Source organism: Myotis yumanensis, unplaced genomic scaffold (genome assembly GCF_028538775.1).
Source record: "Myotis yumanensis isolate MYYU_CA2020_CCGP unplaced genomic scaffold, mMyoYum1.0.hap1 SCAF_17, whole genome shotgun sequence".
Taxonomy (NCBI): Eukaryota; Metazoa; Chordata; class Mammalia; order Chiroptera; family Vespertilionidae; genus Myotis; species Myotis yumanensis.
Genome location: NW_027223768.1, coordinates 30,505,791 through 30,529,794, shown reverse-complemented (window position 1 = coordinate 30,529,794; position 24,004 = coordinate 30,505,791). Strand labels below are relative to the sequence as shown.

General features: G+C 45.3%; 1 protein-coding gene across 1 annotated transcript; it reads left to right on the top strand.

Annotated features, from left to right (window-relative positions):
• Positions 1-867: 867 nt before the first annotated feature.
• UTP25 (UTP25 small subunit processome component) lies at positions 868-24,004 on the top strand. Its single transcript, XM_070396343.1, has 12 exons — positions 868-1,052; positions 1,780-1,819; positions 2,743-2,986; positions 4,590-4,763; positions 5,537-5,625; positions 6,279-6,689; positions 9,857-10,076; positions 11,713-11,915; positions 13,270-13,452; positions 13,586-13,698; positions 14,415-14,660; positions 23,174-24,004. The coding sequence occupies exons 1-12, from the start codon at positions 946-948 to the stop codon at positions 23,415-23,417; spliced, it is 2,274 nt and encodes a 757-aa protein (XP_070252444.1). The 5' UTR covers positions 868-945; the 3' UTR covers positions 23,418-24,004.

Genomic DNA, 24,004 nt, shown 5'->3' with positions numbered 1-24,004 from the left:
GAAAGCCATTCGGCTGTCCGGTCTAATTAGCATATTATGCTTTTATTGTTATAGCTTACTCCACCTTAAGATGTTTTCCATTCCCCTTTGCCAAGAGTTGATTTTTGAGACAGGTAGTTTAGTTCTACCGTGTCGTGAAGATGAAGTGAGATGTGTGGGCACCCTTACATATTGGTTGGTATTTTTTTAAAATACATTTTTATTTATTTCAGAGAGGAAGGGAGAGGGAGGAAGATAGATAAAAACATCATCGAGAGAGAATCATGGATCGGTCGCCTCCTGCACGCGCCCCCTAGTGGGGATCGAGCCTGCGACCCAGACATGTGTCCTTGACCGGAATCGAACCCGGGACCCTTCAGTTCGCCCTGCTCTATCCACTGAGCCAAACCGGCCAGGGCTAGGTTGGTATTTTTTAAAAAAAATATGTTTTATTGATTTTTTACAGAGAGGAAGGGAGAGGGAGAGAGAATTAGAAACATTGATGAGAGAGAAACATTGATCAGCTGCCTCCTGCACACTCCCCACCAGGGTTGTGCCCGCAACCAAGTTACATGCCCTTGACCGGAATCGAACCTGGGACCCTTGAGTCCGCAGGCTGACGCTCTATGCACTGAGCCAAACCGGTTAGGGCTAGATTGGTATTTTTATCATGGTATAATATAATCATCTCCGTTACTACATGTTTATGCAGGCTGACTCCCACAACCCAAGCAGAAGCACAAAGCAGGCCCCCCATGTATTCAGCCCGGGTACCCTCGCTAGGGGGCAGAGTCGGGACTAGGAATTTCTAACGCCGGTCGTAAAAGCGCGCCGTAAAGCGGGTCTGCTTTATGGCAACTTGCTTCTGCCGTAAAGCGCCGCCGGCGAGCCCACGCTGGTGGGTCGAAGGAACAGCTTGCCGGTGGCTGACGCGGCTCTGGAAGGCGAACGACTTGCTTCCTCGCGATGGGTAAACGCAGCCGCCGCAGCCAGAGCCAGCTGCTCAGCACCCTGACCAAGAAGCAGAAGAAGCACCTTCGGGATTTCGGCGAGGAGCATCCCTTCCATGACAGGTACGGAGGGGCCAGCGTCTTTCCCGGGGCGGGAGGCGGGGGTCGGGGGGGAGCCGCTCCCCGGGCTGGGCCGCCGGCCTCCCGGGGGTGGCGAGGGGCAGCTCCCGCCTCTCCCCACGCCTCCCCGGCGCCCGGGTGCTCGGGGTGCGCCCGCGGGGCCCGCGCTGGGCGGGTGCTGGCGGCCTCCCGTGGAGACGGGTCTCCCTCCCTCTTGTTGAGCCCGTAACTCCATGCCGGACCGCACTCCCGCGGCGTCGGCCGGTTTTTGTATGGAGGGAGGTCTCCTGCATTGATTTCTTTTTCGTTTTCACAATGGCTGGCCTTCGGACTGAAGTGTGGGTAGTTGTGGGCTCCTCTGCGTGCCTGGCTGCTCCCCCCACGGGGCCGCGTTGTCCGGGACCTGGAGGGATGTTCTGGTGAAGGCGGGGGCCGGATGCGGTGACCCGAGGCCTCCTATTGGCCACATTGAGCCTCTTGGGGAGCAGAGCCTGTAGTTGTGCGACCCTAGTGTTTGCCACGTGACCTCGTGAGGCTCTTCATTGGTCAGTTGTTAACCTGTTTGCTGTCTTCTTAACCATCGTAGTCCCAGTGCACGTGTTTTTACAGGACTGTATAGTTATACTGTGTTTATGATGGTATGTTCGGCCCTTGTCATTGACAGTTGTGTCATCAGACGTTTTCCTAATTGCAACATACTTACAGTTAACCGTTACCTGTTTCTTCTCAGGGTTTCCAGCAAGGAAGCAAAACCGCAGATTTGTCAACTGGTAATGCTTTCTGCCTTCTTTATGATAGTTGGTTCTGGGTTGTTACTTTTAAAATTATGCTATCCTTCCTCCTGTATAATAAAAGGACTGGTCACTATGATGCGCACTGACCACCAGGGGGCAGACGCTCAATGCAGGAGCTGCTTCCTGGTGGTCAGTGCGCTCCCACAGGGGGAGTGCCACTCAGCCAGAAGCCGGGCTCTGGTTGGTGAGCGCAGCTATGGTGGTGTCCCTGAGGGGTCCCGGACTGCGAGAGGGCGCAGGCTGGGCTGAGGTGATTTCCCCCACTGCCCCCTGCCCCCCCCCGCCCCCCCTGCACGTATGTCATGCACCGGGCCTCTAGTATGTAGTAATAACGTTTCGCTACATTTCCATTCTTTTCGATTCTAGATGTAAGCTGCTTCATTTTGAATGTAGGTGTCATTAAAATGCCATTGTGATAACTTCAACAGTAACCAGAGTTTGATCAATCTATTAGAACCTGCTAGGGATGCTTACCAGCCTGCATTCTTTTTTTGTATTGTAATTTTCCTGTTGCTCCTTTAAATAGGTTAGATCTCCATAACCTAAAGCTTTATGTTAGCTTTCTTCCCGTGTGGAACATTAGCAGTTCAAAGAAGATTGAGAACTGGCAAGCATGTCAAACTCGCAGGCCTCTTTTATTTAGATGTGGTGTCTTTATTTAAATGAGGTGTGTGGCCGAGAGTTTGACATGCTTATTAGGGTCTTAGCTAGATTAACTATTTTAAGTACATGTGGTGCTGGGCTTGCTTGAATCGACAGGATTGCATATTTGCAGAAAAGCTCATTTTTATTTAGGAAAGTCTGAGCCTGTTATGCTATTGGCCTGATGATAGGCTTATGGTAGCAACGAAAACAATATAATTTTGTTTTTAAAATTCCCCCCCCTTTTTTTTTTGTAGTCAGAGAGCTCAGATACTTCAAACTCTGAAAGTGAAGCAGAGAGTGAACCAGAACAAGTTTCTGGGTACCACAAACTACTTGCCACATTAAAGAATGTTTCTGAGGAAGAGGAGGAAGAGGAGGAGGAAGAAGAAGAGGAAGAAGAAGAAGCTCTAGCTGAGGCAGAAATGAGCAGTGAAGATGCTGACAGCGATGTCAGTGTGGAGGAGGAGACAGCGGCAGCATCTGCTGGGATGCAGGAGAGTAAGTGTCTTCCGTGTGGTTTCATCCTCTGTGCCAGGACCATAGACAGGTTGCCCCCTGGGCACAGTGCCCTGTACTGTGTGAGTTTGGTGAAAGCATGTGGATCCAAAGCAGAGATTCCTAATCTTGTTGGCCTCAGTAATACCTTTGAGGGTCTGATGAAAACATAGGACCTTCTTGCGAGAAACATCCAGCATTTTTGCTGAGGATTTCCAGGGCTTCACCAAAGTTTCCCTTAATAGAGGAAAGAGAACATAATTTTGCTTTAGCGATGGTCTCAATTTATTAAAGAGATTTTCGTTCCGCAGAAAACTAGGTTAATGGAAAAGAGACACAAATATACAAAATTTTTCAAGAAGCAGATTTTCATGGAACAGCTGGATATAAGGTGGTGAAGAGCTGCTGAGCCAGGGTAATTTAACAAGGGAAAGCTTCAGAGAAGGGTTGGGATTGCAAGCTTAAAGGAACCCTTTCTCACTAAGAGTGCTAGGTTTCTTTTTTCTTTAACTTTAAAATCAACTTTATTGAGGTATGATTTACGTGCAATAAAGTGGACCCATTTTAAGTATATAGTTCAATCGATTTTGACAAATGTATAAACCTGTGTTATTACCATCACAATGAAGCTAGGAACATTTCCAATAACTCCAAAAAGTTCCTTCTCGTCCTTTTATAGTCAGTTTCCCATCCCAGGCATCAGGCAACCACTGACCTGCTTTCTTTCACTGGAGATTAGTTTTGCTGGTTCTAGAAGTTTATGTAAGTGGAAGGAAGCATGTAGCCTTTTGTGTCTGGCTCCTTTAGCTCCTCCTTTTGTGATTCATCCATAGTATTTTAATTCATTAGTTTTAATAGGATAAAAATTCATTGTCTCAGATTTAGAGGTGTTTTTTTTGTTTTGTTTTTCCATTTTTCTTTCCCATTTTGGATTTTTCAAAATCAAGTTTTGTTTTGTTTTACATTATAAAAGTAACATATATTTACTCTAAAAATCCAAGAACATAGTAGCATATATATTTACTGTAAAAATCCAAGAATGTAGTAGAGTTAACCTATATCCCACCACCTAGAGATAAACATGTTTAGCATTATGAAATTTGCCAGGCTACTTTTTATAGATATGCATAGAAGGACAAGTATGTACATGTGTCTGTGTGTATGTGTAAATGATCTCATACATTTCTGTTACCTAATTTTTTCTTTAGTAATATCACATGGACTTTTTTCCATGTGTGTAACTGGACTCACATTAGCTTCTTAACTGGATAGTATTCCATTGTAATGATATGTCGTAACTTAATTACCCCATTGATAGACAATGATGGAATCATTTTTCCCAGTAATTTCTTATAAAACCCAGTGCTGCGTTGACTGTCTTACATGTAGAGTTTAGTGTACTTTGTCTACTTATCATCTTGGAATAAGTTCCTAGAAGTGGAACTGGGTCAACAATCAAGCTTAATCTTGAAATTTGTTTTCCACCTGAATTTGCTTAAAAGTAAATGATGGCAATGAACATCAGTGTTGAAAAAAGCTAAGGAATTAGATTTTATTTGTCAACAGATGTATAATTGTATTTACAAAATGTTTCTCAAAATTGGAGGTAACGTCTTACCTGCTGACCCCAAGGAAAAAGATGGGGACGAGACACCTGGCACATCACAACAAGAATCCCCGGAGGAGTTTACAGATACAAAACACGAGTCACTTTTCAGCCTGGAAACCAATTTTCTCGAAGAGGAAAGTGGAGGCAACTGTTCTCTGAAAGGATCACAAGGTCAGAATTCATCAGGTGCTTAGTACAGAGGTTGTGGGTTCGTACACACTAATCTCTTGTTACTGGAATGAGTAGCAATAAAAACAGATACTTTAGCAGCCGGATTGTGCTTTTCAATGGTTAGGCAGCATTGGGGGTCCGGGAGTGTGGTGGGGGAGCTGCTGAGGAAAGCAGACAGTTTAAGACTGGTAGGCAGGGAGGCCAGTTCCCAGGCCTCACATTTTCATAGTTGAAGACGTCGACTTTCTTCCCAAGTAGGGAAGGAAGAGAAAGGAGAAGTACTGTGCATTTTCCTCTCTACCCTTCCCTTGCTCTTCTCTCTCCCCCGCACCCTTCCACTCTCTCTAAAAACCAATGGAAAAATATCTTCGGGTGAAGATTAACAACAAAATAATAATAATAATAATAATAATAATAATAATAACAACAATAATAAAAAAAATAAAATAAAGGAAAGAAAGCAACAGAGGCAGAAGAATATGAGGGCTGTGTAATTCATGGGGTATTGAAGGTATATCCTGTAATTCCCCAAATTTCAGAATGAGGAGTTTTTTTTTGAAGGTTTTTGAGCTGGGAAGCAGTGTGATTGGAAAAGTGCTTTAGAAAAATGAAGCTGTCGGAAACTTTCAAGCTCTGGACTGGGAGAGAGTTTGGGGAAAGTAGATGGGAAAAGGGTGAGTTACCATGAAGAGCAGCGTGTCGTTCACAGGGGAAGACCAAAACATGCCTGCCCTTTCCTCCAAGTGTTCTGACAGTCTCTATTTCTCAATTAGATCCATTTCTGCACCATGTAAACAAGGAACTGAAAGAAAAAGAAATTCAGGCCATTGCCACAAATCCCAAAACTACCCACGAGCTAAAAGTAAGTGTCGCTTGGTCGTCTCAGTCACGGGGGAGGGAAGCTCTAAGTAAAGCAGTGGGCTTGGGTGTTAGCGGTCTCCCTGAATATGGGACATACACCAGTGGTGATGGCTTGATGGGGAGCAGGGCACAGGGAGGCTAGAGGAGCCTCGTGGGGCACAGGTGTAGCTAGAAAGGGACTGAGAAGCTGGAATGTGGGAGCCAGTCTACCTGTCTTACTCACATTTCCTCCGTTTTACTCCTGCTCAGTTGTGTGTGTGTGTGTGTGTGTGTGTGTGTGTGTGTGTTCAGATCTGTACTGTTTTGTTGCATTAGTAGGTTCCCCTACCCTCCACCACAGTCAGGATGCAGGACATTTCCAGCACCATACAGATCCCTCCTGTTTCCCTGGGCCCCATTCCCAATCCTTGGTGACCACTAGTCTTCTCCATTGCTATAACTGCTATAACACTGTTTGAAAACATTTGTCTGAATCATATAACCTCTCTGACCCTCAGCCTTTCCTACACTGTAAGAAGAGCATTCAGGGTTGTGGTGAGGATTGAATGAGATTACTGTAGATCATGAAAGCTCTTGGTAAATTATAAAGTACTATGTGAATATGAGGTATTATAATTCATTTCTAACATGGCTCTTGCTCTGTCTCTCTCCTAGTGGCCCACTCTGGGTCAGCTTGTCTTTTCATCCAAGTTTCAGAAGTTGGAAACATTTAAACCCCCAAAGGACCTTGACCTGAAGGCACTTTATCTCCAGAAGCCCCTGGAATCCACCTGGACCAAGACCAACAGCCAGTTTCTCTCCGGTCCCCAGAAATCAAGTAGCCCCTTCACACCGCTCCAGAAAGAGCTGTTCTTGATTATGAATTCTTACCAGGACTTGTTCTACCCAGAAAGGACCGCCCTGAAGAACGGGGAGGAGATCCGCCACGTGTACTGCCTGCACGCCATAAACCACGTCCTCAAAGCCAACGCCCAGGTGCTTGGCAACAACAGCAGGCGCCGGGGCCGGAAACTTGGGGTGGGCGACGATGACGACTTCAGGGACCAAGGGCTGACAAGGCCCAAGGTGAGTGGAGCAGGAGAGCCTTGCCCTCAAGAAGGAGGCTGCAGGGCACTGCCATCGAGGGGCACTTACTGGGCACTCAGGCATTTTAGTGATTAGAGGATGAATGAGGCCAACAGCGAGCACATCGGATGACCAGGTAGTGTCGGAGCAGTGCTCTGTGGACCGTTTCTAACTGGCTCTCACTGGGAACTTATTAGTAGGAGGTTGCTCCATGATAATTCTCCTTTAACACTACGGTGTCGGGTGAATTTCCCGCCAAAATATAAGATGGCGCGGGCAATTATTTAGGTTTCCCGCGCAAAATCAGAGTTAGTTTAAACACGTAATAATATTCACAAAACTCAAAACTAAAGACGTCCGGACACAAGAAGTATTTCTCAATAACTATTCTCTTTGCATGGTGAGATATCCAGGGATATCGGTTATAAAATGAGAAAACAATACATTGGTACCCTAACGGTATTGTACTCGACCAGCGCCATAAAGTGTTCTCTACTTACAAGGGATTTTTATGATACCTATTACCCCAATGGGTATGAAACGGTTCGCATACGCAGGTAGGTATCTTTGTGAACGGCAAACAAACAAATATTTGGTAATACGCAGTTACAATCGGCCCGAGTTTACACGTTTCCCGCACTCCACCGCAAATCTATATGAACCGAGTTAAGACGGCTCCCGCGGAGTACGCGCAATTCACGCGAGCCGACTTAACTCGTTTCCCGCAATCCAAGTGTTAAGGTAAATCCGGAGCATACGTAAATAACTCTATTATACACCTCTCCTTTGTGATTGTGGAGCTGGATGGGACCTTACTGAGCCTCTTGTTTAATCCCCACGTGTGACACTGGCCTGAGACCAGATTCGTAGGAGCCTTGCTAAAGAGAGCCAGGAGGGGAGCAGCAGAGGTGGAAGGAGAACCAGAGATCCTCTTCACTAAGCCACAGAAATACAGAAACCTTGGAAAAGGAAAATCCCTATTTTCCATTGTATAGTTATTGCTGCTTAAAGTGATTACATTTATTTGGGCTCATAAACCCAAGCTGGAGTGGATTTAGGGCTGTGACAGAAAACACCTTTAATTCTGTTAACTGTCCATGCTGTTACGGAGCTAGATCTTGTGTTGGCTGTCCCTCCCCCTAGCCCAGTGGTCAGCAAACTCATTAGTCAACAGAGCCAAATAGCAACAGTACAACGATTGAAATTTCTTTTGAGAGCCAAATTTTTAAAACTTAAACTGTATAGGTAGGTACATTGTTATTAACTTAATTAAGGCACTCCTAAGGCTTAGGAAGAGCCACACTCAAGGGGCCAAAGAGCCGCATGTGGCTCGAGAGTCGCAGTTTGCCGACCATGGCTCTAGCCCATGCTGCTCCCTATTAAAGAAGCCTCATCTTTTTAGATTGTTCTCATTGAGCTTAATGGGGTCCCCCAATTTTTTGTTTGTTTTTTTAAATTTATCTTTGTTGATTTCAGAGAGGAAGGGAGAGGGAAAGAGAGAGAAACATCAATGATGAGAGATAATCATTGATTGGCTGCCTCCTGCATGTCCCCTACTGGGGATCAAGCCCGCAACCCAGGCATGTGCCCTTGACCGGAATTGAACCTGGGACCTTTCAGTCCGCAGGCTGTTCTATCCACTGAGCCAAACCAGCTAGGGCAGGGGTCCCCGTTTTAATACTGGTGTGGCTTATGGAGTTTCTTTTTTCTTTTAATATATTTTTATTTTATTATTATTATGTTTTATAATCCTCACCCAAGGATATTTTTCCATTGATTTTTAGGGAGAGTGGAAGGGAGAGGGAGAGACAGAAACATTGATGTGAGAGAGACACATCGATTGGTTGCCCCGAACCAGGGCCAGGAGCCTGTGACCAAGATACATGCCCTTGAACGGAATCGAACCCGGGACCCTTCAGTCCACAGGCCGACGCTCTATCCACTGAGCCAAACCAGCTAGGGCTTAACGTCATTTAAAAATATATACATTTTTTAATTAATTTCAGAGAGGAAGGGAGAGGGAGAGACAGAAACATCAACGATGAGAAGGAATCATTGATTGGCTGCCTCCTGCACACCCCCTACTGGAGATCTAGCCCGCAACCCCTGCGTATGCCCTTGACTGGAATCGAACCTGGGACCCTTCAGTCTGCAGGCCGACACTCTATCCACTAAGCGAAACCAGCTAGGGCTCTTAGAGTTTCTTAGTCCAACCTCCTTGTTTGATCACTGGGAAATCGAATCCTATACACTTCCTTAGTGTCACAGCCGGGACAATACTCGCCCCTCTTCACCCTCAATTCATCATCCCTGCATTGAATCTGTGTCCCTCTCTGGCCATGCTGGTTGCCTTCCGGAGAAACTACCTCAGAGTCCTGAACATCAGGTTTATGAGATGTCTTCCCATTTAGAATTGCAAAAAAGAATAAGAGATTACCCAGGAAGCACATTGAGCATATGGTGAATTACATGATCTGATTGGGGTTATTGCCACTCGTTGGATTGTTTATAAAAGGGTGGTTAGAAATTATTTATTTTTTAAGCATCTCTTGTTTTTTCCCTCAATAGTTGTAACTTTAACCTGTTTAGGAAATGTTTGGAAAACTAAGGCCTATATTTCCCATTAAATAGGATCTTATTTCACAAATGCTTTATCATAATTTCTGAAAAATGTACTACAGAACGTCTAGAAAAGTAGTGATGCATTTGTCCCTTTCCTTACCAGCTTGATGTGTTCTCCACTTACTACATCTGATTCATTTTTTATTCAGCATATATTTGTTCCTTGGGTCTTCATGTGTAAAAATACTGTACTAAGTTTTGTGGGAGACAGAAGTGAGTCACATTCTTGCCCTCAAAGAGCTTGTGTGTTTATGTCCTTGGGTTTTTGCTAGTGGACTCCTCTGTTAAAGGCATCGACTTAGCCTGAAAGGTATTTCCCAGGTCTGCTTGAGAATTGCCTTCCACGGAGCCATGAGATTAAAGTCCACAGGACGTGGTGCTGTGGACACAAAGGTGCTCAGCTTCTGGTACTGAGCCAGGTTCTGTGCAAAGGGGCTGGGCCCCTGCTGTACGGAGGGCGCATCAGCAGCACATCCTCAGTAGGCTCACCTTGAGCTGCCCTTCCCTCTCCTTCCCCACCATGGCTGCCATTGCTCCCTCCACAGGTGCTGATAGTGGTGCCGTTCCGGGAAGCTGCTTTGCGGGTGGTCCAGCTCTTCATCAGCCTCCTGGAGGGCGACAGCAAGAAGAAAATAATTGTGAGCAACAAGAAGAGGTTTAACGGAGAGTATGGCTCAGATCCCGAGGAGAGACCACCCAACCTGAAGAGGCCTGAGGATTACGAAGCCGTATTTGTCGGCAACATCGATGACCACTTTAGGATCGGTAATTCCTCCTCATCAAAACCGAGACCCTGAGGGGCCTGAGGTGCGGGGGTCTCATAGCTGGAGGCTGAAGCCTGGAATTAGGCATCTTTCAGGGGTCACTGGCTCAGCCTCCTGACAGAACCAGAGTGCATTAGAGACATGTTGTTGGCCAGGGCAGAGAGTCTTGCTGAGGCTGATGGGGTAGACAGACACTTGACTAATGGGGTGCAGTTCTCTGAAAGCACAGATAAAAGCACATGCACGTTATAATAAAATGTCTCAGCACACGCATAGCTGTAGCACGTAGTCGGTGCTGCAGGAGTTCTTGGGGAGCTGGAGGTGATGGGCTGAGGGGGTCAGTCTGGGAGGCTGAATAAACAGCATCTGCACAGTGGTGGACCTTCCTCCTGCCTCCCCCTCCCCCTTCGCCGCCGCCCCCCCCCAACTATCACCACACAAGACTTCCTGACTCCCACTCAACCATTCACACTTTTTCTTGTCTCTCATTGAGCTCCCAAGTGCTTGGTTGGTTGTATATTTGATAGGAGGTCTTGGAAAATATTCATTAGCCAAATATGCTCATTCATCAAACACTTATTAAGCATCTACTGTGCTCCAGGCACTTAAGAAGCTGGGGATATAGGAATAAAAGTTATGATGCCTGCTGGTAAGGAAGTCCAGCCTCATGGGGGAACAGGCAGTACAGAATGATAACTGTTATGATCAGAGGTCGCAGTGGGAGCTCTGGGAGCATTTAAAACAGTCTTCTTACCCAGCGTGGGCACAGAGTGGTTAGGGAAGGCCTCCTGGTGGAGGTGCCATCTGTACTAAGCTGAAACCTGAGTAGGATTTAGCCAGTTACAAATGGGCATGGTCAGAGTGGAGGAAAAGATTTGGGACAGGAAACTGCCTGTGCAGAGACCTCAGGGTGAATAAGCCGAGCACGACCTAAAATGCACCCAGGCTTCAGCTGGGGTGCCGGGTGCAAGGGGATGAGCTGATGTGTAGTTTTAAACACGCGCAGGTGTCCAGCAAGCGCTGACAGAGCTGCTGAGTCTGCAGCTAGAAAAGAGACATGGGCTAGAAATATAAATTGGTATAGAGGTGATGTTAAAACCCTGGTCAGTGAGTAAATTTACCCAGAGCTCTATGTAGAGTGAAGTGGAACCTGAGGGTGAATCGGGGAGTTGTGGAAGAGCTCTTTGGATCTGGAAAGATCGATAATGATAGAAATGGAAGTCAGTGTTCAAAACCACCAGTGAGGAAAGGACATTTCAAGGAGGGTGTGTGCGAAGTGCTGCCTATGCACTGATGACAAGAAAGACCGAAGTGCCATTGAATTGTGACTGAGCTTTGGTGACCTTGGCAAGAGCCATTTCAGTGACTCCTGAGCATCAGAGGCCGGGTTGCGGTGCATTGAGATGTCAAAGTAGAGGCAGTTTTCTGGAGCAGTTTGACAGGAAAGGAAGAGAGTGGGAGCCAGAAGGGACCACAGGTGCAAGGGAGGGATGATGGTTTTAGTAAGTCAGTTCGAGCATGGTTCTATGCTAAGGGGAAAGGTTGGGCAGGTAGAAGGTTGGGGTGCTTGGAGAGGGTGGGAGCTAATGGCGGGGTAGTGATGAATGAACTGATGTGTACTTGGCTGTTTTGTGTAGGAGTGGCAATACTTCAGAGAAGCATCCGGCTCTATGCCCCCTTTTACTCCTCGGACATCCTCATTGCCTCCCCTCTGGGCTTGAGGACCATCATTGGCGCAGAAGGGGAGAAGAAGAGGGATTTTGACTTTTTGTCTTCTATTGAGCTTCTCATCATTGATCAAGCTGACATTTACCTGATGCAGAACTGGGAGCATGTCCTGGTAATGCTCGTCATTCACATTAGAGGGCAGGGAGCTCTGGTTTGTCCTTGGGGTTATTTGAGTCTAGATCTAAACGCAGGAGTAGTTTGGAAGCAGGGACATAGTCCACATTTTCTAATTACCCACAGAGTGGTCCGTAAACTGTCCAAAGGACAGAAATTCTTGTCAGTATTTTCAAATCTCCAGAAAAGATTTCCCCTGAAAGGTCATTTCTGCTAACAGACCTGTAGTGTGGCCTATTCATCCCCACTAGAAATGTCTTCATTCGACATAATGCCTCTCATGGTTTATGCTTTCTTTTGGTTTGGTCTTCAGTGGAGATAGGAGAGCATTGTTGACGATTTCTTTTTCTTTTTTTTCAAATATATTTTTTTATTGATTTCAGAGAGGAAGGGAGAGGGAGAGAGAGTTAGAAATATCAATGATGAGAGAGAATCATTGATTGGCTGCCTCCTGCACATCCCACACTGGGGATCGAGCCCACAACCCGGGCATGTGGCCTTGACTGGAATCGAGCCTGGGACCCTTCAGTCCACAGGCTCTATCCACTGAGCCAAACCAGCTAGGGCTGTTCACAATTTCTTAATGTGAGATCTTGTTTTGCAGAGAAATGAGGATGTCTTTATCCCTCTGCTGTAATTTGTGCTGTAATTTTTATTTCTCCCTCTCTACATATTCTGCAGTGTTGTCAGTTTTAGGATTAAAAACCTATGCTTTGGAACAATCCTTATCACGGAACTATAGGTGTTTTGTTTTGTTTTTAAGGCATATGAGAATTTACCTTTCCCACAAGCCCAGAGCTTGTAAGTAGTTTGGGACGAATAAAAGGGAGTACTTATTTATAAAGGAGAGCATAACTTACAGTACTCATTACCCTTCAACAATGTTACAAGGTAAAAATTTAAATACAAAAGACATGTTAATGGTTCATTGTCTTTAATTTGAGGAAGAGGCATGTGTGGTGGCTCTGGGAATGTAATGTTTAGAGAACATGTCATTGAAGGACAGCGGCTCTGTTTTCCATGTCATTTTCCTTCTTGTCCAAGTGTGGGACTGAGGAATCCATAGAGTAACCAGGGGGCATTTCCTTTTAAAGGAATGTTCTGTAGGTACCATTTGATCCTCTTCGAAAGGTCCACGAGGTGGCCAGTTTCAGCTTATCTTGTTGGGGTTGTTCACTTCACTATGGACTAGTCACTCACTCATCTGAGCCTCAGTTTTCTTGTAATTTGGGAGTTGATAGTACGTACTTTATCCATGGGGTTAAATAAGATGACAGACTTGTAAAATGCCTAGCAGTGCCCAGTTGGTAATGCTCAGTAAATATTAAGGGTAGTGTTATTTCTCTTGAAAGCATTTGATGAACCACATGAACCTGCTGCCCTTGGACTCACATGGGGTGGACTTCTCTCGAGTGCGGATGTGGAGCCTCAATAATTGGTCCAAGTACTATCGCCAGACACTGCTGTTCGGGGCCCTGCAGGATGCCCAGATCAACTCCGTGTTCAACAAGTACTGCGTCAACGTGCAGGGCCAGGTGCGTTCTCCCCCTCTGGGTCTGCTGAAGCATTGTGTGTTGTTTGGGTCATTTGGGTCCTGAGGAGGAAGGAGAGGAGAGAGGAGACGATGGGGACAGCTCGCCGCCTAATGCTCTCATTGACTCCCGGCAGGTGGCCGTGAGGAACGTCCCGCTGACAGGCTCCATCAGTCATGTGCTGGTGCAGCTCCCCCACGTCTTCCAGAGGATGGAAGCTGAAAACCTAGCTTCAGTGATTGACGCCAGGTACCTGTCCCTCCCAGTGGCGTGCCAATTTACAACTGGGTTCCATGCTGGTTTTATAGATTACCGTTTACCTAATGAGAGGAGAGAATCGAACCCAGCCATGCCATTGTCAGAGCAAGAAACCGAAGCCCAAAGAGAAATGGTGCCTTGACCTAGTTCCCATAGATAGTTAGTGGAGGGTTAATAAGGTACAGCAGGGTCCTTCCCCCTAGACTGGCATTTTTAAGTTATATTACACTGCTTGGTGCTGCAAAGTATCCCAAGTCAGCAACTTAATTGTGAGCCCTTCAGGGCAAGAACTATTTTTCTGATTCTCTCTGTATTGTCCCTTCTCCTCATTGTGTTTAGTCAGGGGCACCATGGTAAGCAGAATGGTGTTTAGCATGTGGGAGGTGTTCAGCAAGTATTTGTTGACTGACTGACTGATGACAGAATGAATGAGTGAATGCATGAATATGTGATACGGTTGGATACTCCTAGAATAATTTTCTGGGGTAACCAGCACTGCATCTATATGATAAATAGTATTAGGGCTTTTTTTTTTGAAGTGCTTATCAAGGTTTAATCTTAGGTAATCGCTTTGCGATGAGGTGAGCCATATTGGCCTCTTGGGGGAGGTAGAGAGAGGTTGTGCCTTGCCCAGGTGACTCAGTTAGTAGTGACGCTGTGGGCTCACCTCTAGGCCACTGACTTTGCCCTTTGCCTTTCCCAATCAGGTTTAACTTTTTCGTGAACAAGATTTTGCCTCAGTATCGTGATGCAGTCATGTCTCACACGCTCATCTATGTCCCCTCCTACTTTGACTTTGTGCGTCTCCGAAATTACTTCAAGAAGGAGGACCTGAACTTCACGCATATCTGCGAGTACACCCAGAAGTCCGCTATCTCCAGGGCCAGACACTTCTTCCTTCACGGGGAGAAGCAGTTTCTGCTCCTCACAGAGCGCTTCCACTTCTACAAAAGGTACAGCCGTGCGAGGCTCCAGGTGTTGTTTTGGGGTGTGTCGGGGGAATGCAGAGCAAATCATGGCTGCTCTGAGCACACAGCATGGCGGCACACGCCAGGCTGTTTGGCGTTACAGACCCGCCCTCAGTCTGCCTCCTGCAGGGAAGCCAGAGTTTGGGGGCTGGACAGACTCTTTTTGGTTGCTTGGTTTCCTCCCAAAATGGGCATTGTTGAAAAAGGAGATAAATGAGTGACAGCAACATAACTGTGTATAGATCTGGAGTGGTCCATACTCAGGGTACTCTCTTAGCTGTGCTTGTACACCCCAGAAAGACAGAGTTGAACAACTCTTAACTGGGACAACACAGTGAATACAGGAAGGGGAGGGGCTTCTCCCGGGAAGGGGAGAAGCTGTGTTGTGTGTCGAGATAGAGGCTGAGCACAGTGTCAGTGTTCAGAAAGGTTTGCGTCCTGAGGAGGTAGGCATGCACTTACTTCCTCACCAAGGAGAACCGGGGTCAGGGGCCCCTTGGTGTTTGTAGAGGCAAAAGGTGAGGGGCTTAGAGTTGATTATTTAAGGGTTTCAGTCTCTGTTTAGCTTCCCCACCATGCGACTTTGATAAAATAAGCCAGATTGGCCTTTTTAAAAACAATTCTAATTGTGTTGAGAGTTGGTGATGTTGAGCCTTCTGTTACCATTTGGGACAGTTGCAGCCCTTTGTTTTCTCAGTTGTTTTGCTAATTCTCTCTGCTGCCAATGAAAAAGCCCTATTTGAACCCTCACCTAAAAGAGAAGGAAATTGTGTCCTGATACCTTTCCCTTCGTGATTCACAATAATGTCCAATGAATTTAAGTGCTGTCTGTACTGTTTTATTAACTCGCAGTCATATATACCTATAAGGGGCATGTTTTCTCAGAGAAATCTCCCAGGCTTTGGAGCATATCGGATGATGTATCTTGGCATTGCATCGCCTATATGCTGATACTAGGATGGTGCTCCCCAGACACATTCTTGTTACCAAGATGGGAGGGAGGAGCCCGGCAGCTCTCCGGCAGAGCGGGCTGCCCTGACGTGACCTCTTTGGGTAGTCTGCTGACAAGGTGATCTGAGTGGAGAGTGGAGAAATGGCTACATTTGTGTTTCGTGGGCTTCATCCAACAGACAAGGCTGTTGGCCAAAGAGTGTTGATGAATGCCTCTTGTTGACATTATTTGCTTTGTTCCAGCAGGTTCCTTTCATTCATGTTGGAGAGTGATATCTGGGGGGAGCTTGTACTCAGCAGGTCTTAAGAGCCCTTAGTTTTCTATTAGCTTGACAGATGAAAGCCAGCCCTTGCGGTGCAGTGGGCAGGCTGGAAAGCTTCCCAGTGTGAGTGTCTTAGCAAGTGTGAATTAAGCTGGATGAAACTGCCCTCATAAAGCAGCTATTCAGGGAGAGGGCATGGTGTCCTACTTAAGAGAAAGGAGCCCTTCCTCCTAAGTAGACAAGACAGCTTCCTGTTCATTTATTTACCAAACTCATTATGAAGACAAACCTAGCGTGACCTAGCATGTGCCATTTGCTTTATACCTTGGGAAGGTTAATAGGTGTACCTGTGTTGAAGGTGCATGAAAAAATGTGCTTCAGAGTTCTGTAGCTGCTAATTATCTCAGAGCTCCCAACTAGAGAGTTTTTTGCTTGAGAGATCACCAAGGTGATGATGGGTGTTTTGATCAGCAATTCCTTTGTGATTTGGTTTTTTTATTTGACCTTGGGAAAAGTACATGTGTTTTGAACTGTACTATCCAACTCTGGAATTCTGTATTTATGTTCTGTATGGAAGTAGGCAGTGTTAGAGATATTACAGTTTATTTGTGAGCCAGTAAAAAATTTCAGTCTGAAGATGTATTTTCTTTGGGGGAGATGAAAGCAGTAGAATCTTAGAATTGGATGGGCACTTGATCAGGATGGCCCTCCAGGGAGAGGGAGGTTCCAAGCTCTTTTCTGAACTGTATCTGTGGGTTCCACAACAGGGAGGATTGCCAACCGGGGGCAAGTCAGAAACTCTGGAGGTGGGATTCCTGGAGTTGGGAAGGGCTTCTGGGCTATTTCTGAGTACCCCCTGCTCCTACATGAGAATCCCAGTTCTAGAAGTGGTAGGTCTGTTCTCTATAGACCAGGGGTCCTCAAACTTTTTAAACAGGGGGGTCAGTTTACTGTCCCTCAGACCGTTGGAGGCCCGGACTATAGTTTAAAAAAAAAACTATGAACAAATTCCTGTGCACACTGCACATATCTTATTTTGAAGTAAAAAAAACAAAACGGGAACAAATACAATATTTGTATTTGCATGTGGCCCGCGGGCCGTAGTTTGAGGACCCCTGCTATAGATCTTACGGAGGAGCCAGCTGATGGCCTAATCGGTGGTCAAGTCTTTTTGATGACCTCCCCCAGCAAGCAAGTAGCTTCTAAAACAACATTCTTTCATCTAACCACAACACCATTATCATACCAGTTGGCATTTCTACAGTAATATCATCTAATATGTAGTGTCTATTCAGATGTTGTTGGTTGTCCCCAAAATGACCATTGCGGCTGTTTCCCCCTGAGCCCAGATTCAGTTAAATCTCAGACATTGCATTTGGTTGACATGTTTCTTTTATGTGTCTTAGTTAACAAGCAGGGACAGTTTTGCTTCCCAGAAGACATTTGGCAATATCTGCAGACGATTTTAGTTGTCACAACTGGAGGGTTATTCTGATGGCCTCATGGTTCTAGTGGGTTGAGGCCTGGGTGCTGCTAAATGTTCTAAGTGCACAGGACAGTGAATTATCTGGCTCAAAATGTCAGTAGCCCCGAGGTGAAGAAACCGTGACCTAAAATAATTATCTCTCTCTCTCTCTCTCTTTTTTTTTTATGACATTGATATTTTTTGAAGAGTCCAATCCAGGTTCCTGTAGAAAATCCCACAGTCTCAATTTATCTAATTGTTTTCTTATTTAAACCAGTGGTTCTCAAACTTTGCTGTACATTAGAATTCCCTTGCCAGGTTGTACCTCAATGCCAGTTAAATCGCAGTGCCTGGGGCTCAGACCAAACATAGATATTTTAAAAAACAAACAGGTGATTCAACATCCAGACAAGTTTTGGGGCTACTGATTTAGGTGAAACATTTTTTGGTAAGAATTCTACTTAGAGGATGTTGTCTACTTCCCACTGCATCTTATTCATCCCATTCTTTGTGATGCTAAGTGTAATCACTTGGTCTAAGAAGATCTGTTCTCCATCCATCTCTCCATTGTAAAAATACCTTTCCTATGTAATTAATGTTATCTATGGGGTGTGTATTGCTTCTTTTAATGGCTGCATAGTATTATGTTGCATGGATATGTAATTAACCCAGTTTTCTTTTAATGAGAGTATAGGTTTTCCCCTCTATTTTATGCTATTGTATATAACTAGAGGCCTGGTGCATGAAATTTGTGCACTGGAGGTGTGCGTGCGTGCGTGCGTGCGTGTGCGTGTGTGTGTGTGGGTGGGGGTGGGGGGTCCATCACCCCGTCCTGCACCCTCTTGCAGTCCAGGAGCCTTTGGGGGACATAGCACTGTTGTGGAGGAGGGAGAGGCTCCTGCCACCACCTCTGCGCTTGCCAGCCATGAGCCCGGCTTCTGGCTGAGTGGCGCTCCCCCTGTGGGAGCACACTGACCACTAGGGGACAGCTCCTACATTGAGCATCTGCCTTCTGGTGGTCAGTGCACTTCATAGTGACCAGTCATTCTGCCATTTGGTTGATTTGTATATTAGCCTTTTATTATAATGCCAAGAACATCCATATGCATAGTTGTTTTTTTATTATTAATTGTCTGAAGTTGTACACATGTCTCCTTTTTCTCCGATTAACTCCCTCCACCCCCCAGCTATTCCCACCCCAGGCAAGCCCCCACCACCCCAGTGTCTGTGTCCATTGGTTATGCTAATATGCATGCATACAAGTCCTTTGGTTGCTCTATAACCCCCCCTCCCCTGCCATTTGTCTCTGGATCTATTCTTGTTCATCAAATTATGTTGATCATTATATCCCACATATAAGTGAGATCATGTGATATTTATCTTTCTCCAACTGCCTTATTTTGCCTAGCATAATTCTCTCCAGTTCCATCCATGCTGTTGCTAATGGTAAAAGTTCCTTTTTTTTTATAGCGGCGTAGTAGTCCATTTTGTAGATGTACCACAGTTTTTTAATCCACTCATCTGCTGATGGGCATTTAGGTTGTTTCCAAATCTTAGCACTTTGATTGCGGGAAACGAGTTAAGTCGGCTCGCGTGAATTGCGCGTACTCCGCGGGAGCCGTCTTAACTCGGTTCATATAGATTTGCAGATATTTAAATATATTGTGATAAAGACATTCATATAGAATTTTTTAACCAAATAAAATAAAATCGTTCCGCAAAGTGTTCGCATAATAATTATTTTTTTATATCAGATATCTATCGGAGTACCGCTATTTTCAGTTAGTATTATTTTTATTTGCTTTAAGCGCGGGAAACCTAAATAATTGCCCGCGCCATCTTATATTTTGGCGGGAAATTCACCCGACACCGTAGTGTTAGCTATTGTAAATTGTGCTGCTATGAACATAGAGGTGCATATATCCTTTCTGGTTTCTTGGGACATAGTCCTAGAAGTGGGATTATTGGGTCAAATGGGAGTTTCATTTTTAACTTTTTGAGGAAACTCCATACTGTCTTCTACAGTGGCTGCACCAGTCTGCATTCCCACCAGCAGTGCATAAGGGTTCCCTTTTTTCCACATCCTTGCTAGCACTTGTTGTTTATTGATTTGTTGATAGCCATTCTGACAGGTGTGAGATGGTAGCTCATTGTTGTTTTGATTTGCGTCTCTCGGATGATTAGTGACTTTGAGGATGTTTTCATATGTCTCTTGGCCTTCTGTATGTCCTCTTTCGAAAAGTGTCTATTTAGGTCCCTGGCCCATTTTTTGATTGGATCATTTATCTTGCTTTTGTTAAGTTGTATGAGTTCTCTGTAAATTTTGGAGATTAAACCCTTATCTGAAATATCATTGGCAAATATGCTCTCCCATACAGTGGGCTTTCTTGTTGTTTTGTTGATGGTTTCTTTTGCTGTGCAGCAGCTTTTTATTTTGATGTAGTCCCATTTGTTTATTTTCTCCTTAGTCTCCATTGCCCTAGGGGTTGTGTTGGTAAAGATATTGCTACGACATATGTCTGCTATTTTCTGCCTATGGAGTCTTTTAGGATTTTTATGGTTTGCCGTCTTACATTTAAGTCCTTTAGCCATTTTGAGTTTGTTTTTGTGTATGGTGTAAGTTGGTGGTCTAGTTTGATTTTTTTGGCATGTATCTGACCAAATTTCCCAGCACCATTTATTGAAGAGATTGTCTGGACTGCATTGTATGCTCTTGCCTCCTTTGTCAAATATTAATTGAGGATAATGGCTTGGGTCAATTTCTGGGCTCTCTATTCTGTTCCATTGGTCTATATGTCTGTTCTTGTGCCAGTATCAGGCAGTTTTGAGAACCGTGGCTTGGTAATATAGCTTGATATCTGGTATTGTGATCCCTCCAACTTTGTTCTTCTTTCTCAGGATTGCTGTGGCTATTTATGGTCTTTTTTTTTATTCCAGATGAATTTTTGGAGAGTTTGTTCTAGATCTTTAAAATATGCCGTTAGTATTTTCATATGCATAGTTGGTGACATAGTTGCCTAGTTAATTCCTTAGGATAAATTTGAAAAGAAAAACTTGGTACCTCAAAGGCTGTACACAATTAAAAATTTGCTCTGCATTGCCACTTATTGGCTCACTCCCATGTTCCCCTTATCTTCCTTCCTACCCCCTCACCCCTGCTATCCAAAATACACAATAATTTATACTTCACTGGCCCATTTCTGCAAAACATTGCTTGTTACCAGTGACTTGGTAGTCAAAATGATAGCCTCATTGTTTTGATGTATTTTTCTTGCTTTTTTTTGTTTTTGTTTTTGTAATTGTCAGTTGAATGTAGAGGCTGAGGCCAGTAGTACTTATGTCCAGTCACACCTCTTTGTGTGAGGCCAGTAGTGTGGGCGTTGGGAATCTAGTCAGGCTTTGGTTGTTACTATAGAAACCTGGGATACAGCCCAGACTTTACATTTATTCCCCCAGCAGATGATGGCTTCGTGTGGAACCTGGGTGATGCAGGGCCTTTCCTCAGCGTCCTACTCGCTCAGCTTTCACTAAGGCTGGTACCCAGTGTCAGAGGAGGGTCTGACTCCACACTCCTGCCCCACCCCCAGCAGCAGGCTGCCCCTGCTTACCCACTGCAAGGCTTAAGGCAGGAGAGCGGACTCTTTGTCCAGCTCGGTTCTAGGCAGGCCTTGCTCATTCTGGGTTTTGGAGGGGGGACTTTCTCTGGGTTCTTGCACACCCTCATGGCAGCCGAATTGTGTCTGTAGAGGGGTCTTGGCGGGAAAGTGTTTCTCCTCTGTGATGGCAGACCTTTGCTCTCGTCAGTGGGATCTTGGGCCGAATGGGTTTCATGTTGTTTCCCCAGGAACTGGCCACTGTTGCTTTTTACTTGGTGTAGGTCGTGGGGATGGACGGAGTTGGGGCATGGTTACTGCACCTCTCTTAGGGCAGATGACTTTTGTTTCACCTACCCTCCCCCACCAGCAGTTGATTTTTGCCCTCTCCCATTGGCTTCAGGTTTTTGCTTCATGTAAGATATGGGTCTGGGAAAGTTCGTATAAGGGTTCATGTCTGTACCTCCAGGGAAGGCCTGTGGAAAGAGCTCATGAGTGCCCAGCTGGTGTGGCTCAAGGTTGGCATCACCCTATGAACCAGGAGGTCATGGTTTGATTCCCGGTCAGGGCACATGCCTGGGTTGTAGGCTACATCCCCTAGTAGGGAGGCATACAGGAGGCAGCCAATCAATGATTCTCTCTCATTATTGGTGTTTCCATCTCTCTACCTTTCCCTTCCTTTCTGAAATCAATATATAGCTCATGAGTGAATGTGAACTAAGGGAGTGTCTAGGAATCCCAGGGAAGCTAAGCTGTCATCCAAGCCCACACTTGTCCTTTAAGAATTTGTGGAAAGTGTAGCAGTTTTCTTCCTACCCACTTCCTTGACGGCAGCTTCTTCCTCTTGTTCTCTGCCAAAGGGGAAATAGTTCTCATGTCCTCTTTTCAGAGGGGTTGTCACTCTGGAATAGTCATTGGTGGCCTAAAGCTGGCCTATCCTGGCTCTTGAGATCTCATTACATGTCTCTTCCTAACTCCAAGTTCAGCAACATGACATTGGTAGCTTGAAATAGGCCATGTGGGAGTATTTACACCACAGAAATGGGCAGATGCTTCATATCAGTACCCTCCCTTCCCAGCACCCCATCCAGTCAGTTCACCTGGTTGCCTCGTAACATCAGCTGTCAAGACTCAAGAAAAGAAACGCTTTTGTATATGATCTGGAGTTTTCTTGTTAGTATGGGAGCAATGTTCTTTTGAGTTTTCTACATACTAGCTGAAGTGGAGCTCAATGTTTGTTTTTGTTTGTTTTAATAACTAGCAAGGTAGAACAGCTTACTCAAGTTCATTAGCCGTTAGAATTCCTTTATGGAAGGTGATGTTGCAACGTGAACCAAGGAATGGTTGCAGTTACAGTTTGAAAGAGGAGGGTCTCCAGAGAGATCAGGAAGAGCCCTGGGATAAAAAGGCAATGAAAGCTTGTTCTCTGTGAATAAAATAAAATTCCCAGGGGAGTCTATAACGTCAGCAGTGTATGAGCCAGACGAACAGGAAAAATCAGAAGCTTGTCAACATACAAAATCTTCGTTATAGTACCCCAGGGGGAATGATTGACCTCGACCCTAACCGTATGGTGAGTCCCCAGGGTCCACCACTCCCTCCTCCCTCCCACCACCCCTGTGCAGCACTGTGCAGCAGGGAAAGAATTGCATGAGCTGTTAAACTAATTGCTTTCCCATAATGCCTAATGGGTCCTCAGGCAGGATTTTGTAAATGGATGAACTTGGGACATCTGCCGTGGCGTTAACATGTCTGTAGAGTGACAAGAAAAGACTAATGGGAAAGCATTTACAGTTTGTGCAGTTTATCTTTCGTGCTGGCTCTGACCTCGTCGTCATTACAGAACAGTCTGTGTTGCCTGGTTATAATGAGGATAATGTTAAATTTTAAGTGCCTGCCTTTTAAGCTTTTCTCTGACAGACTGCTAATCCCAAGTCTACTATCTTCTCCACCCTACCTCAGAGTATACACAAGTCTACCTAGAGCAGACTCAAGAAATGTGATTTATTTTCTCATTCTCTTAAGCCAAATATTGGGAATTCAAATATGTTGTCACAGAAATAAGCCCTTCAAGCTCTAGTGAGCGTAACCTTTGGTCTGTTTGGTGCCCTTGTCTTCCTGCTCGAGCACACAGCAGCAGGAGTGAACTGCGCCCCTGCAGATCTCTTAGGTAGCTTTCCCGTACGTTTCTCAAGTAGACCTGGCCTCTCTTTCCCCTTCTGACAGGTACACTATAAAAGGCATCAGGAACCTGATTTTCTATGAGCTGCCAACGTATCCCCACTTCTACAGCGAGGTCTGCAACATGCTGAGAGCCGCCACCAGAGGAGAGGAAGCCGCCTGGACCTGCACTGTCCTCTACTCCAAGTACGATGCCCAGAGGCTGGCTGCGGTGGTCGGCGTGGAGCGGGCCGCGCAGATGCTGCAGTCCAAGAAGAACGTCCACCTCTTCATTACTGGAGAGAGATGAGGATTTGGTGGGCAGGAAGTGGTAGTTGGCATGATACCTGGGCTTGGTTCTGTGCCACGTGGACCGGATTCTGATCACTTCTGTGGCACAAGGACTGCCATAAGGAAGGAGCACCAGCAGCATCGCGTCTGACACTTCTTTTCAGGTTACGTGTCCCTGAAAAGTTCAGCGTAAACCAAATGTTGGTAACTCCCATCTTCAAGGAAGAGACTAAGGGGAGGGACTCTTAGAAGTTGATAAAGCAAACTTCTACTTGTGAATATTTGAATATTTTTTTTTAAGCCATAAATTCTTTTATTGTGATTTTTACCTCTAATTTATTACACTTGCTAAATTTGTTCAGATTTGCCTATTTCTGTTTGATATTTTCTTAAAGTAAGGCATACGTGTCATTGCTTGTGAGAACTGGTGATGAGAAACTGGAAGACTTCTCGCTGCTGAATATCATGTTAATTTTGGATTGCACAGGTTTTATAGAACTGTTATTTTTCCCCAACCAAACTTTAAAAACTATAAATACTTGATTTTAACTCAACCAAGAAGAGTGCATTTATTCACTGATTTTTTAAAGTTCACAATAGTAAATA